General features: G+C 35.1%; 1 protein-coding gene across 2 annotated transcripts in view; it reads right to left on the bottom strand.

Moving 5' to 3' along the window:
• The window catches only part of EPHA7 (EPH receptor A7), a 1106961-nt gene that overhangs the window by 212112 nt on the left and 880279 nt on the right, over window positions 1–14570 (bottom strand). For both annotated transcript variants that reach the window (XM_044067616.1, XM_044067624.1), the window contains exons 7-8: window positions 7993–8161; window positions 2182–2290 (exon numbers count right to left, since the gene is read on the bottom strand). In XM_044067616.1, the coding sequence (XP_043923551.1) occupies window positions 2182–2290; window positions 7993–8161 (278 nt within the window). The remainder of the gene's footprint in view (window positions 1–2181; window positions 2291–7992; window positions 8162–14570) is intronic.

Raw genomic sequence — 14570 nt, 5'->3', positions numbered from 1 at the left:
TACAGCAGCAGTATATTCCCTCTCATTCCCAAATTTATTGTCCACCCTTCACATTCTACAAAGCTGTTAGAGAGAGTGAGAGCAAGAAGACACAGAGAGAGAGAAACACATTTTAAAAGTGCATATTACCAGGCCTGCTACAAGCTCTGAGAATTGGTGCTTCCTTGGCAAGTTGGGTAGCTCATTTGGGACCCTTGTATATGGACAAAAAGTGAAGATCCCAAGAACATGGGCTGCACATAAACCTGTGGCAGCTCAGAGAAATACTCCTCACTTTCCTAATCCTAAAGAAAAGGCTTAAAACCAGAACATCTCCAGGACAGGACAGACAACCAATCCTTGGTGTGGTATTTAAACAAGCATGATGGGCTAGACTCCTATCCCCTTTAAAGGAAAATGATATTGGTCTAAATGTAGGTTGGGAACTTCATTTTTGACATTTCACAGCTTTGTGAAGGTGAATGTCACCTGAAATTAACATCAGGCAAAGCCACAGCCCACTTCTGAATCTGATAATCAGGAAAATGCTTTATACAGAGGATCTTGCAGGCATATGGCACCATGGTCTTGGGCTTACCTTAGAGGAGAACACATACTTACCATTTTCTGAACCCTTTAGTTGGGCAGAGGGGTGTGGGCAGTGGAACCTTTTTGTATAAAGTATATATTTTCCTGTTTTCCTTTTATGTTGCAGCTGCTGTCCATATTTGCAGAAAAAAAATGCAAGGGTCATACTTATAATGCCATTATGGCCAAAAAAAAGAGGTTATCAAGTCCTTTCAAATACAGTTGAAATTACTGGTCCAAAGCAGCACAGTCACCCACTGGTGGGAAGACACAAGATCCACCCTCACTGTTCTCTAGATCACTCAAGTTCTCCTAACTTTCTGGATGGAGGTTTTAGACATGTTAAAATCTGCCATATGTTGTTGTTTGTCTTTCGGCTTTTTTCGGTTAGGGGTCACCACAGCGGAACTCCGGTCTGCTAATGATTGGCAGTAGACTTTCACAAATGCCGAGGTGCCAGCTCGACATTCAACCTTCAACAAAGGCACGCCCATTTACGCATGTCTTTCGAACACCCACCCAACCACAGGGAGGACAAGCAGACTCCACACAGAAAGCACTCCCCGCACTCCAGCCGAGAATAAATGTGGAAAAGATTTTTTCATCTGGGCTAAGATGCTCTTGATTCCTCCTCAGTAAACAGACTGCATTCTGCCTACCCTATCTTAAGTTACCTGCACAGACTAAGCCTTCTTATTATATTGTTAAGGTGCATCTTTATACTATTTCAGTGCATCATCCTTACAGAACTCAGATCTGCTGCCTAGCACAGTTTATCACTGGGTATGTACTTCTTTATTATGCTCCTAGGTAGATGGCCCTCTACCTACTTTAAGTGTAATTTTACATCCTTATGCACCTTGCTTGTCTTTTAGGTAGAGTTTGTTGATGTTCCATGAAGGCAGAACTCTAGAGCAAGAGATGAGGTGCACTCCTCTCACCTGATGTGGAGATGTCATGGCTACACGGAATTTCACATGTCTTTCAGCACAGGAGCTACAGCTTGCACTTTGATGAGAAATGGTGTTCACAAATAAACATCTAGTTTTAACTCACTGCACATGACTTTCATTAAGTTAAATTATATGATGAGTACTCATGTATCTATAATGTTTTTAAATAAAATGTCAAGTTATCCATATAACTTACTGAAAGAACTGCACTCAACAGCATATCATAACAATAGTCAGATCCAGCACTGCTGGACTCATGCTATCAGGCAGTACACCTAGAAATTCATTTTAAGGTGACACATTTTTAGACCTTTTATCATGACAGAGAAATCTGTAAGACATATATTTGAAAGGTAATACTCAGGTAAGGGGCATAAATTCTGACTGAAGCAGTTGCAATAAAAAAAAAAAGAATGAAAAAAAGGATTTAGAAACCTCTAGAAAACAGGCACTGCAAGTATCAGTGAATTGTATGTACTTTAATTTCATAAAAATGTTGAATGTCACTATTTTAATTACTGTAAATTAGATTTTTGGAAAAAACTAAACAAGTTCTATGGATCTTAACAAACACTTGTTTCCTTATAACAGTAGCACCAGAAGCACCCTTACACTTTACAGCCTATTGTAGTAGCCATATAGAAAACTCTCAGCAACTTACCTTCTTCCAATTATAAATCCAAACACCATGAAAACAAGGATGATAGTGCCGGCCACAGCAACCACCGCTATGATAATAACAGGATTCTGCTCGCTGGAGACAGCTGTGGCTAAAAAAGAAACATCAAGTAATTTGTAAGTGCATAATTAGGTTAAATAAGCCATTGTATGTCACAGAGACAGTGTTCTATGAAAATTAAATAACTGCAGCACTCACAGTATCTCACAGTTTTCATTTCCATTTTATCTTACGGACTACATAGAATGTATTCATTATCTAGCATTTAGGGAGTTGTGGACATGCTTGAGGAGGACAGCATTTACAGTGTCTTCAAGAGGTTATCAAACCACATCTATATGCCAACTGATGCTTTGTACTGCAGACCTTCCTTTTGTACAATCTACTTTCTTCCTTTTACAGCAAAATAGACATGGAGTATATGCAGCATACATATTTCATTTTGAATTACCAGAATTAAAATGTTGGTTAACAAAATGAACTCAAATCAAGTAAAAACTGCTATAGCAAAGACACAAATAGAACATGCAGTGTGCTGATCAGACCTGTGATGAAAATGATGTGTTACCATTCTTTTACCAACAAAAAAACATATTGATGCAATGAAAAGTAACTTTTTTCCCTCATGATATTCCTTTTATATAATTTAAGGAACATGACATTAGCTTAGATACTGTTCTGATTTATAATACTACACTATTCTGTTCACATTTTAAGCATCAACAGTGATTCACTAATATAGGTAAAGCACTGTTCTAAATCTTTTAAGGATACTAACCCTTATTACATACTCACCCTTATTAGATGCTCACACTTAAACTGACATCATATCTGGGTATAATGTCAAAAAGCTAGTAGCAGAACCAGCATTACTTACATCACCTTATGTATGACACTAATGAGAAACCATAATGTACTCAGTGTTACACATAAACAATTTATAAACATGAAGTGCTGTTTACGTTTTTTGCTACAGTTGTTTCTTGTTTGGCAGTTGAAACTCTTTCCTTTACACTGTTCTCTGCATGGGGTATAACCTCTTTAATTTGCTCATTCTCTGAGCTAACTGCACACTTTGTATGCACAATGGCTTTCCTTATCTTGAAGTACTTCTACAAATGACATGTGCAGAACTATAATTCATGCATTCTGTTGCCAACATTCTGTGTTGGTATTTTGTACATTTAAAGTGAGGTTAACAAACAAAGCAGAACAGAAGGAAAATCAAGAACTGTAGGTAATATTAATTAAATAATGCTATCTTATGAATACAGAAAGTTATAAACAATTAGGAAATAGGAAATACACCCCGGGGATCACTTCTGTGTCTCTGCTCGACAGAGGCACAGAAAAATAACTTTCTTGGATGGCGTAAGCCAGGGAACCTTGTTGACTAGGCTTACGTAGGCCCTTGGGCTGATAGCCTAGTACCTACCTATGAACCTATGACCCTATTACTTAGGCAATGGATATTTTAGACTACATAGAAAAAAAGTTCTTTTACCTGCTAAAACATTCTGAAGTGTATATTTGCATGTGTGTGTATATGCACATTATATTTGGACATATTTCCAGTGGCAAAACCTTAAACCATACTTAAAGGATCATTATTGTTGTTGCTATCATTATTATTATTATTATTATTATTATTATTATTATTATTATCATTATTATTATTATTATTATTATTATCGTTATTATTATCATTATTATCATTATTATTATTATTATTATTATTATTATTACAGCAAGTTTTGTAGGTCCAGGGAATGTGCTTAAATAGACCATGACAGTGTGTAGAAAAGATGCGGTATGCATGGATGCCTGAGACAGATGAAAGAATAAATGTGGCAGAGGAGGTTACGAACAACTGATTTTTGGTTAGCTGCTACTGCAATAATAAAGAGTTGAGAGGTCACATGCTTCCATTAGTACACTGTGTTCATAAAACAGAAGTAACATTATAAAAGCATCCAACTTCCTTCATATGTGGTGAAGAGTGAAGCTGAAAAGGCATGAAGCCCTCAAAGACTAACACCATGTACTTTATTTATGTTATTTTTTATTGCTGCTTTTATTTTTATCAGAAGACCACTTTTCTGTCCTAGCCATTTAGTTGCTTGATGACTGTCCCTTCCACTGCATACATAAGGTAACTAAATAGTAAGTCACAGTGAATTTTGTTATTATGACAGCAGCTGTACTTAGATCAATCTCCTGCCTTTTAATGTGAGCAGTTTTATGTTATTAGCATTAACTACAGCAAATAAACTTTCCATCTACTATGATTAATGGTTACTACTGCTTCCATGTGCTCTTAAATTTCTTCAAAAGCGGAAAATGATTATGACATAAAAATCTAGAGCATCACTAACTTGTGAGACAAGCAACTCATTTATTTACTTTTGCCTTAAGATGTTTTGAACTTTGCCTTGCTCATTTTTAACAGCTACATCTGCACTGTTGCCTTTGTTTTTACTCCTTTATCTGCATATTTAGTTACCCGTTTGGATTTTTGGGGAGTCTGAAAACACAGATGCACAATTGCTTATTGTCTCCTTCAGCTAAACAATTTTGTACTGGAAAAGCTGATCTTTTTAGCAATGACAATTTGTTCCTAGCAACTACACATAATTTTATGCAAAAATAAGCCATGTGGATGTGCTGTATCTCTCATTTAGTCACCTGAGAACAACTAGGCTTAATTGAGCACTGAATGGAATCATGTTTATTAGTACACTGGCTAGGACATAATGCTACAAAATAATATAAAAAAATGTTAATGGCATAAATACTGTTAATTGTAGAACTGTAACAGGATATGTCCTTCTCTTGACTGGTCTACAGGAGCTAGTAGCGTTTATACACATTTTCAGTTGGAAGTGTTATTTTGTAGCAGGGAATGAAGGTTCAAGTTAGACAGAATGAGGAGAAGGAAAGTAGTATTAGAAATCTAAAAGCAGGTTTATAATATAATTAAGGAAAATGCAGGATGTGATCAGCACAAATTGTGTCTGCTTTAACTAGTATGCTGCTTGACAGGTTCATTATTCACTATATGAAGAACTGATGAAACATAAAATGAATCACGCTGTCATGCATATTCCTGTGAGAGACTTATCATTTCTAAGACTTTACATTGTACTCCACTTTATCCTGTCAGGATTACTGCAGAAAATATAGAACATTTCTATAAAGAAGAGAGTTATCGTCTGACAAAAATGCTACATGTTTTAAATGATTAGAAGTTACACAGTAGTTAAATTACAACTTCAGGTCAAATTACAATAGCACTTGTGTGATGCAAAGGTTTTTCGATTAGTAGCATGCCGTCACTTCTGGAACAGCTGTTCATCACACTTGTCCACTGCTTTTTTTGGACACTTGTCCACCTTAGGGTGTGATTATCTGAATACCACAGTCTCTGTCATGTACTGGAGTTTTAATGAAATACACTCACATAAGCTTATTTGTAACTGTCACAACTGTGCTAAGTTAGTCTATCTGTAAATTAATAAAACAAGAGGTCAGAAGGTACTGAAGTTCAGCCAGAAATGAAATGCACGTGTTCAACTTAAAGGATTACCTTCACTCAGAATCCTTGCTGTATAAACCTGATTGCTCTTATAAATATAATTAATTAAGTTTACAGCTAAGATCATGGTTTTAATTAATTTCTAACAACTACACATTTATTAAAAGTGTACTTATCTTAAAGTGTCAAATCTTTTGGTGTTTACAGGGGAAGAGCAATGGTTTTCTTCTGATGGTTTTGTCTGATGATAGACATGATCAGCTGGGTCAGGATGAGGAATGAGGGGGTATGAGACAGTAGCACACTTTCAGAAGCAAAAACCTTAGTAATTGATTGGGCATTCAAAGATGGATTTTGACCAAGAACACGAATGATCTTACAAAATCAGTTTCTTGTCATGAATGATAATATGCCATGGACCTTCCCTAAAATATCTGATGCAACAATTACATGAATCCTGTATGTTAACCCTTGTCTAAAGAAGTTATGTTTGACCTCTGGGTAAAAGAATTTGTGATCAAAAAAATGAGGTTGCCATCAACTGAGACAGTAAGATGTTGACACACATTTATAGACACAAATACATAAGTACACTCAACAACAAAGCAATGCATGATGTAAGGAAAGAATGTTCAACATGTATAATTTAACTAGTACTTTCAATAAGATTCAATGAAAATACCCGAGTCAGAAATGACAGGTGCATCTGCTACCTAACTGGTATATTTTCTGGCAAATGGTTCTGCTCTCCAAATGCTTTTAAAACAGGGCACATTATACTGAAAAGAAGATATACTGTAACATTACTACAGCATTATTTTTTACTGAAACACTAAAATTTAGACCATGATTGATTGATTTTAGTTTGTTTGACACAACTGGCTCTTTTCAGGTGAAGTGTCTAATTATAAGAATTGTTTAAAATAACATGGTAGAAAAAGACAGACTGAGGGAATCAAACTCAGGACTATAGGCTAAATCTTGCTAAACAGATTCTTGCATTAATCCTTTCTGCCAGACACACAGTCACAACAATGAGATAGAATTAATACTACACTTTAAGCATTCTAAAGTGCTTTCAGTACTCAGCTGCTTCAAATTTCTTTTTATTACAGATCCAGATAAACATATATGCCGAAAGTGTAAACAAACAGTGGCACTGATACCTAAGGAAAAGGTATGAATGAGAACTTTAACTGTCTTATCACCCACCATGCTGAGAGCTAATATGTAGGGCTATCTAAGACAGGCAAAGACATATGGAATACAGAAAAGCATGGCAAGCATAAGTACTGCAGACAAAGCCCTCAGCAATGCCCACTCATAGTCATACAACTGTCTTTTTCCCTCTCCCTTTAAAGCAATATTTCAAAGATTCCTTTCTCCTACTGGACTAAGAACAGATTTGTGCCATATACAACAGCTGCTCTCACTGGAGCTCACTCTAAAATCCCACCTTTAGACTATTGCATCTCTAGCTTTCAGACATGACACCATACGCCTGTCTCTCTCTCTCTCTCTCTCTCTCTCTCTCTCTCTCTCGTAACATGCTGGAATGCTACAGGATTACAGAAAGCTCTGCTGGCTCACCTGTGGAAGAAGCACAACTCGCATATGAGAAGTGTTTCACTGAAGTGCAGTATGTAGGCAGAGGTAATCAAGGGGTTCCTTTCCAAGCCCTGTCCCATCTGTGTACATGAAACACTTTTTATCTGAAGTGATCAATAAATGCAACACTTTCAGTCCTACCAGCTGTGTCAAACCAGAAAACACATTATTCACATCACTTTGAGCTTTTTCTTTATGGGACCAGTAATATAGCTCTAAAATATACTTCATTATGAGGAATGTTACTCATTTTGAGCCAAACAATTTACACCGTAAGACAACAAAAGAGCTTGATGCACATTATTTGATAAGGATTTTTTAACAAATATCCATGGTAAATAATGCAGAATAATACTGAATCATATTAATTCATATTTTTTTAAATATGAAGTAACAGTTTATAACCATGAAGGGAACTACTTAGTTGAAGTTGATATCAACTGCTCCTCATTTTGCCCATTTGTTTCAAATTGTGACAGGCTTTGTTCCAAATTGTGACAGGCAGTGCTCTACATTTTGGGGATGACAGACAAAGCAGTAACAATATCATACTTATGTGGATAGTACAGAATAATTCTGTTAAAGAACAGTGACAGTCAATGAAACTTATTCTCCTTTAAAGGTCACACAGAAATAAAAAAAACACCTACCTGTGGCTTCTTCAAGGGTAGAAACCTCTAGCTTGGGACCATAGATACCATATCCTGCTGCAGTGAATGCACGTATCTGGAATAAATACGATGTGCCTGGCTTCAGATTATTGACAATGACTGAGGTAGACTTTGTTTTCATTGTAGAGTAACTGCGTTCTCTTTGATCCTAGCGAATAGAGGGAAAGTGAATATGTGTCATTATAATAGTCTGCCTTGCAGAAAATGTGAATACTTACCACATCACAGCCTAATCCTATGTATATCCTCAGCTGAGTAAATAACTTAGCACATTATTGTGGTTAATGCCAGAGGATTAGCAGCATTATATTCTTAGTATGTCACATAGCACCATCACTGGTCTAGCCCAGAAAAAGATTTAACAAGAGAAAGTGAGACGTGTGAAAAATAGTCAAATTTCAAGCAAAACTGTTAAACTAGACTATGGCAGTCTGTAAAGCATTAGAATAGTTGCCAATAAAAGATACAAAAAAGTGAAATCAGGCAGACTTCCCTTTGAGGATAAGTTGATGAAAGAGAACAATTTACCTAAATCTAGTTTTACTGGTAAGATTTTTTTAATTCCCAAGACATCATACAGTTAATGAAATGTTAAATAACAACAGAAAAACATGAAAGGTTATTTTAATAACTGAACAGTAGGGAAGGTAAAAAGAAAGAAAGAAAGAAAGAAAGAAAGAAAGAAAGAAAGAAAGAAAGAAAGAAAGAAAGAAAGAAAGAAAGAAAGAAAGAAAGGGAAAAGCCACAGAATGCTTTCATGAAGCATTGACTATAGATTACTCTCCAGTAGGTGTTACCAAGTGGAAGGGTCCGAAAATCAGTGCTATTATATTGGTATGAATGGCAATGCTGGTAACTGGTTTTAAATCTAGGAGAAGATTCTGCTGTGAAAATACTGAATGACAGGTTATTAGGGCAGGGAGGGAGATATTATACACAACAAACACATTGCTATGACTGAGGCTGGGGACACATTTACAGAAGATATGAGTGATTCATGGGACTTTGCAAATGTTAACATAGGCATTTGTAAAAAAAATCATTACTATTTAATAAATACTGAACAGCATACTGTCAGCAGATAATGAAACATTCACTACTACATTAGAGAGTCGATTATCCAAACTAATTGGGAGCTAGGGTAGTTCGGATAATCAAATTGTTCGGACAAAAACAAGATATTAAAACTATTTTATCCAGTTCAATGTATGTTTGATTATTTATTTATTTAAATAAATAAATAAATAAATAAATAATCAAACATACATTGAACTGGATAAAATAGTTTTAAAATCTTGTTTTTTTTTCTGCACTCAGGGAATACACTTTTCAACCATTCAGTGATTCCAATGGACAATATAGAATATTTTTCACACATGAGTGGGCTACAAGCTAAAAAAACACGCACAAGTGAATACGTATAATGTTTACATATTCAGATTTTATGATTTTTCCTACCCAAAAACTTTGAAAGGCTTCATTTGAATAATTGATGTTTCAGATAATCAGTGTTTGAATAATTGACTCTCTACTGTATTTATGCTCGCAACCCTTTCACTGTTATTCATTTTCACACCCCTACTGCATTTCGTGTCTTTAGCTACTGCTCCAATATGCCAATGACAGCACTTGCATACCTAGTACACTTCGCTTTATTACCAGACACTAATCCATCTGAATTAGAACAGGCTCAACACTGGCTTCTTAGTAAAGTATATAAATAGTTTATTTCTGCATTTGCTTTACCCTATACATATATATTCACTTTTCAATATAAGCAATATTTAAGTACTTGTACAGTATCTGAGTTACTACAGAAATGGTATGTAGAACCACAAAAATATATAAAAAAAAATAAAAAGAAAAGAAAAATGAAAACTAAAATGAAGATTCACAGCAAAGGGATTGGTATATGACAAATATCTAACAAATTAAGCTACGAGGCTCTTTAAAAGCGCAGCCAATAAAATATTACAAAATTTAAGGTAAAGACATTTCTTAGATGCAAGGCCATTCAGGCTAAAATGCTATTTGCTGAATACAACAAATCAAAAACTGACTTTTCTTAGTCTGTTAGCTCCTTTGTTTCTAAACCTTTTGATGGTATCTGCCCTTCTGACAAGACTCATCCCACTTCCCATAGCATTTTATCCTTCTCTTCTCTACTACTTCCATAACAGGCTTTTATCTATTAACACATCAAAAGCCATGACAAACCAAAGGAGAGTTATGACTATTTGTGAAGCTACTGCTATAGCACGCAGACTAAGCACACGTGTAGTTCATATCTCACTCACCCTGATCCTCTCAAAAGTCTACAACAAATCTTTGCTTTGGATTAGCAACTATGATGTCCTGGAAGCATGCCAAGGCACACAAACAATATATAAATTTTACCAGTACTATTCCAGCTAGGAAGGAATGATTTAATATAATTAAAAAGAATGCCAGTTTCACTGGCAAACTGGTTAATAATCTATGTGCATGCACATAGATGAATATTTTGCTATACAGAATTTAATGCTTTACACACAATTTTAGGATGTAAGCAAAAAAATCTCATTCCCAGCTTTCAAATCAACATAGAGACATCCTTCAGATGTTAGTGAATGACTTTTTATATTCAGATTATAGTGAAGAGATGGCTTTTGAAATAAAATATCAGTACATTTGCTAACTATATACTAAAGCTTGATAAAAGACAGAAAGTACTGGACATAACTTGTTTTTTAATATACCGTTGTCAGTCCTAACAAATGTTAGTGCATTATATTGAAAATGCCATAACATGCTGCTATACATGTATGATATACAAAAACTTGGTCTGGCTGAAAGTTTATAATACTATTTATTTTTTTATTTTTAGAAAATCATTGAGAGACTCTGTCTAAGCTACTAGTTTCAGACATAGTAATTACATTTCTTGACATGTCTGCACAATTCCTGGATGCCTTAATGATGAGGAAAACAAAGGTATTGCCAATTTTACAGTAATTTACTGCTACATACTACTGCCAAAGTCTTCATTGCTGTTGCCACACACACACGCACACGCGCACATACATACATACACACACACACACACACACACACACACACACACACACACACACAATTTACTGAGAACTGCTATTTTGGGCAAATTTTCAAGAACAAAATTAATCTAAACTTTTTTGTATGATTAACTGTCTGTTTCTCAAAACCTTTGACATAGTTAATCATGACATTCTCCTGTAGGAACTCCAAAATGTCAAATGAAGTAAAATAACATAAAAACAGCTCACAATTATTTAAAGGAAAGATCCCAATAGTAGCCTGGCAAAACTGGTACTCATCCAAATACAGTCTGAACATGGCAGTACAACAAGAATCCATGCTTATACCACTATTTTTTACCATTTTCTTTAATGGCTAGCAATATCATACTAACTAATTGACTGAAACTCCTAAAATATATTGATGACTCAATAATAATATGCGGCACAAAAATACAGCCATGGCTATCTTGACAAATGCAGCAGTCAATTGGCATTCTGATATATATATATATATATATATATATATATATATATATATATATATATGTGTGTGTGTGTGTGTGTGTGTGTGTGTGTAGTTTATGGATAGTGGCAGAGATAAAAAAAACACATTGCACATTTAAGAAGTAAAGTTTATTAGTCTAACTATTACTGTAATATAAAAATTAAAGTACTGTACATTCAGCAAAACAATTTGACAGTTTTACAGTCTGAAAATGAAAGTAGAAATACAAATTATGGGGAATGAGTGTTCTGAGTTAAAATGCCAAAGTGCACAAAAACCCATAATTTTTCAGCATTTATATAATCCAGATTTTAAAATATTGTTCTATTTCTCCCAGGTAAATAGAAAGTTGTTGTCCCATTTCTGCTGTATTTATTGTCTTGGAGACACAACTGGCCAAGTCAAAGGATTCTTCCCACATAAGTCAGTGATGTATGCGTTCTTGTTGCTTTTTTTCCCTTATGCTGTGACTTTGCAATCCCACCTCTAACTCTTAAGAAATCATAAATATATATTGCCATAAGCTACCTAATGATGTATATAGAGGAGTAGAAGTGTCCAGTCAACCCTAACTGCAGCGTCTTGGCACACAGCCATGTTTCCAGATTTATTTAAGATTAGCAAAAGTGAAATCCTGTTGAACTATGTCCTGCTAAAGGGGAAAAAAGCAGTTTAACACTAAAAGAACAGTGACAAAATAATTGTCTACTTCTGCTACCACCACAAAATGGTTATTTACTGCATCCAGGGAATTTTGTGTCCAGGAGGAAGAAATCACTTGAGAAACAGTGATCAAGAAAATAAAAACCCTGAGGGACCATATACAACAGATGTGTGACAAAAGAGAAGAAATAATCACCATGACCAAGGCAGGTGCAGCCAGACAAGTGTGACCTAGAGAAGGGCATAACAATCTCTTAGAGATGAGCATGTGTCAAGGCAGTCAATTAAGACATGATGAATGACTGTATCAAATACACTAAGATTAGGTCATTGAGTATTAGCAAAGAGCAGGATCCTGTATAATTAATACTAAGGAAACCATTAACAGCCACAACTGTGGGCAAAAATCTCAAACTTAGTCACAATATCACTTATAATGCTATCATGCTAAGGATGCAGATGACTCATTAAGGTACATACATATAGTTTTTACAGCATACAGTATTCCATTATTGTTCATAAACTTGTGATAAAAATACATTTTACTCACCCCACACAAAAATGCATTATGAAATCACCCTCTACTCTCAAAAATAACACAGACGTAAGAAGACATGTTTCACAATATGTGTTGTTAATATCAGGTACAGGTAGTTCTCTTTTTCTTACTGTTTGCAAAAGACACTGAAACAATAAGTTGTTTCTTGTTTTCAGATAAGAAAAGTTGATTTGAACAAATATATATTGGCAATAACAAACAAGCAAAAATAAAAAAAATTAAAAATCAGTTCAATCTTCTGAAAACTAGCATGATTCTGCACATATATCAAGCAGTCAGATACCATAAATGGTTTCTGTAGAGTATGTCTTCATCCTCCTGACTAGTTTCTCCCATTTATTTAATATATATCTGAACCATATATGCTTCTAATCTATCTCTTCTGATGACAGCTTATCCAAAATATGCCTACTTTAGGTGAAAAAAGTTTTACTCTTTCTAAACTGTATGCCCATTTTTGTATGTCATTTGGCCCACCACATGCTTTGCAATTCATGTTCATGTAGGATAACAGACTATGACATAACTTTAATTGCAGCCACATTAACCCCACTGAAAGTTAATCCTTTATGGTAAGGGAAATGTCAGTGCCGACAAACTCCATGCTACTTCTTTTTGAAAAAAATGTATATAGCATTGTTTCATCCCTAACAAGTGCCCCATCTAGGTGACTGAGAAAATGCCCATGTCTGGCAGCGCCTTTACAGGTGGTTGATATGAAATTCAGCTATTGTCAATAGGCTGAAGGGAAAAAAAAAAAAAGCTGAAGAGCATAACGTTGATTGCTGTTTTCCATAGGAAATCATTGCCTATGTGATTTCTAAGTGTGTGCCAGCAGTGATTTGGTAACCATTTGAAATGTGCAATGAACACATGCAGCAAGTTTAAATAGTACTAGTACAACTCCATGCCCTTCATTGCTTAATTTTGATAGCTGCCACCCCTTATACCAGAAAAAGTCCCTTGTTAAGGGACAAAAGGCGAGAATGGTGAGGATGATCTCCTCTTTGGAGATGTTCTTTGAAGAAAATGAAAAAAAAAACTTGAGATCAATGTTATTAAAAACAGGATACCCCATTGATTTTTTGGAATAGCTATTTACTGAGGTCTACAAAAAAAGGACACAAGGGATGTACAAACCACTGTTAGGAATGGGATGCAATTCCTTGTCTACAGAAAAAACACAATAACAACCAATTTGGAAGACAATGCATCCATACTTACAGTAAAGATGTGGAGACTATAAGGCATATTTTATCATTAATTGGAATATTTGTGATATAGGTGGCAAGAATCTGGACAAAGCTGGAAGAGCTCCAACACTGATCTGTTGTTTCATTGCTTTTTCAGTGATTCTATGTATTATAATTTAAGACAATGTTGTATATACTGTCGTGTGATGGTAATGGATGAATTTTCTTGTAAGTAGAGTCTTTATGTCAGTACTGAAAGTTAATTGTCTTGTTAACATTGTTTTTATATTTTTATGATGTCTTGGATTAGGTGCTAACTTTCCATGGTATTTAGTTGTTTAGATGACTTATTTTATGTAGGTCTGACGAAACAGTTTATGACTGTGAAAGCGCTCACCTTTTTTTATTAAAGACTGTGCACACTCTTATTTGATTTTATTTTGAGCTGTTTTGTCGAACATTTTACAGCCGTGATAGTTGCTGGGCTTCTTTTTGCTGTTATTTGAATTCATTGCTTCATTTTGATAGTTGTCAACCTTACACTAGTAAAAGCCCCTTGTTAAGGGACAACTGGTTAAATTGGTGAGGATGATCTCCTC

This window comes from Protopterus annectens, chromosome 1.part0, assembly GCF_019279795.1.
Source record: "Protopterus annectens isolate FY-2018-M chromosome 1.part0, PAN1.0, whole genome shotgun sequence".
NCBI classification, from domain to species: Eukaryota; Metazoa; Chordata; order Ceratodontiformes; family Protopteridae; genus Protopterus; species Protopterus annectens.
Note: the sequence above shows the minus strand (reverse complement) of the source record. Positions and strands in the feature narration are given on the sequence as shown.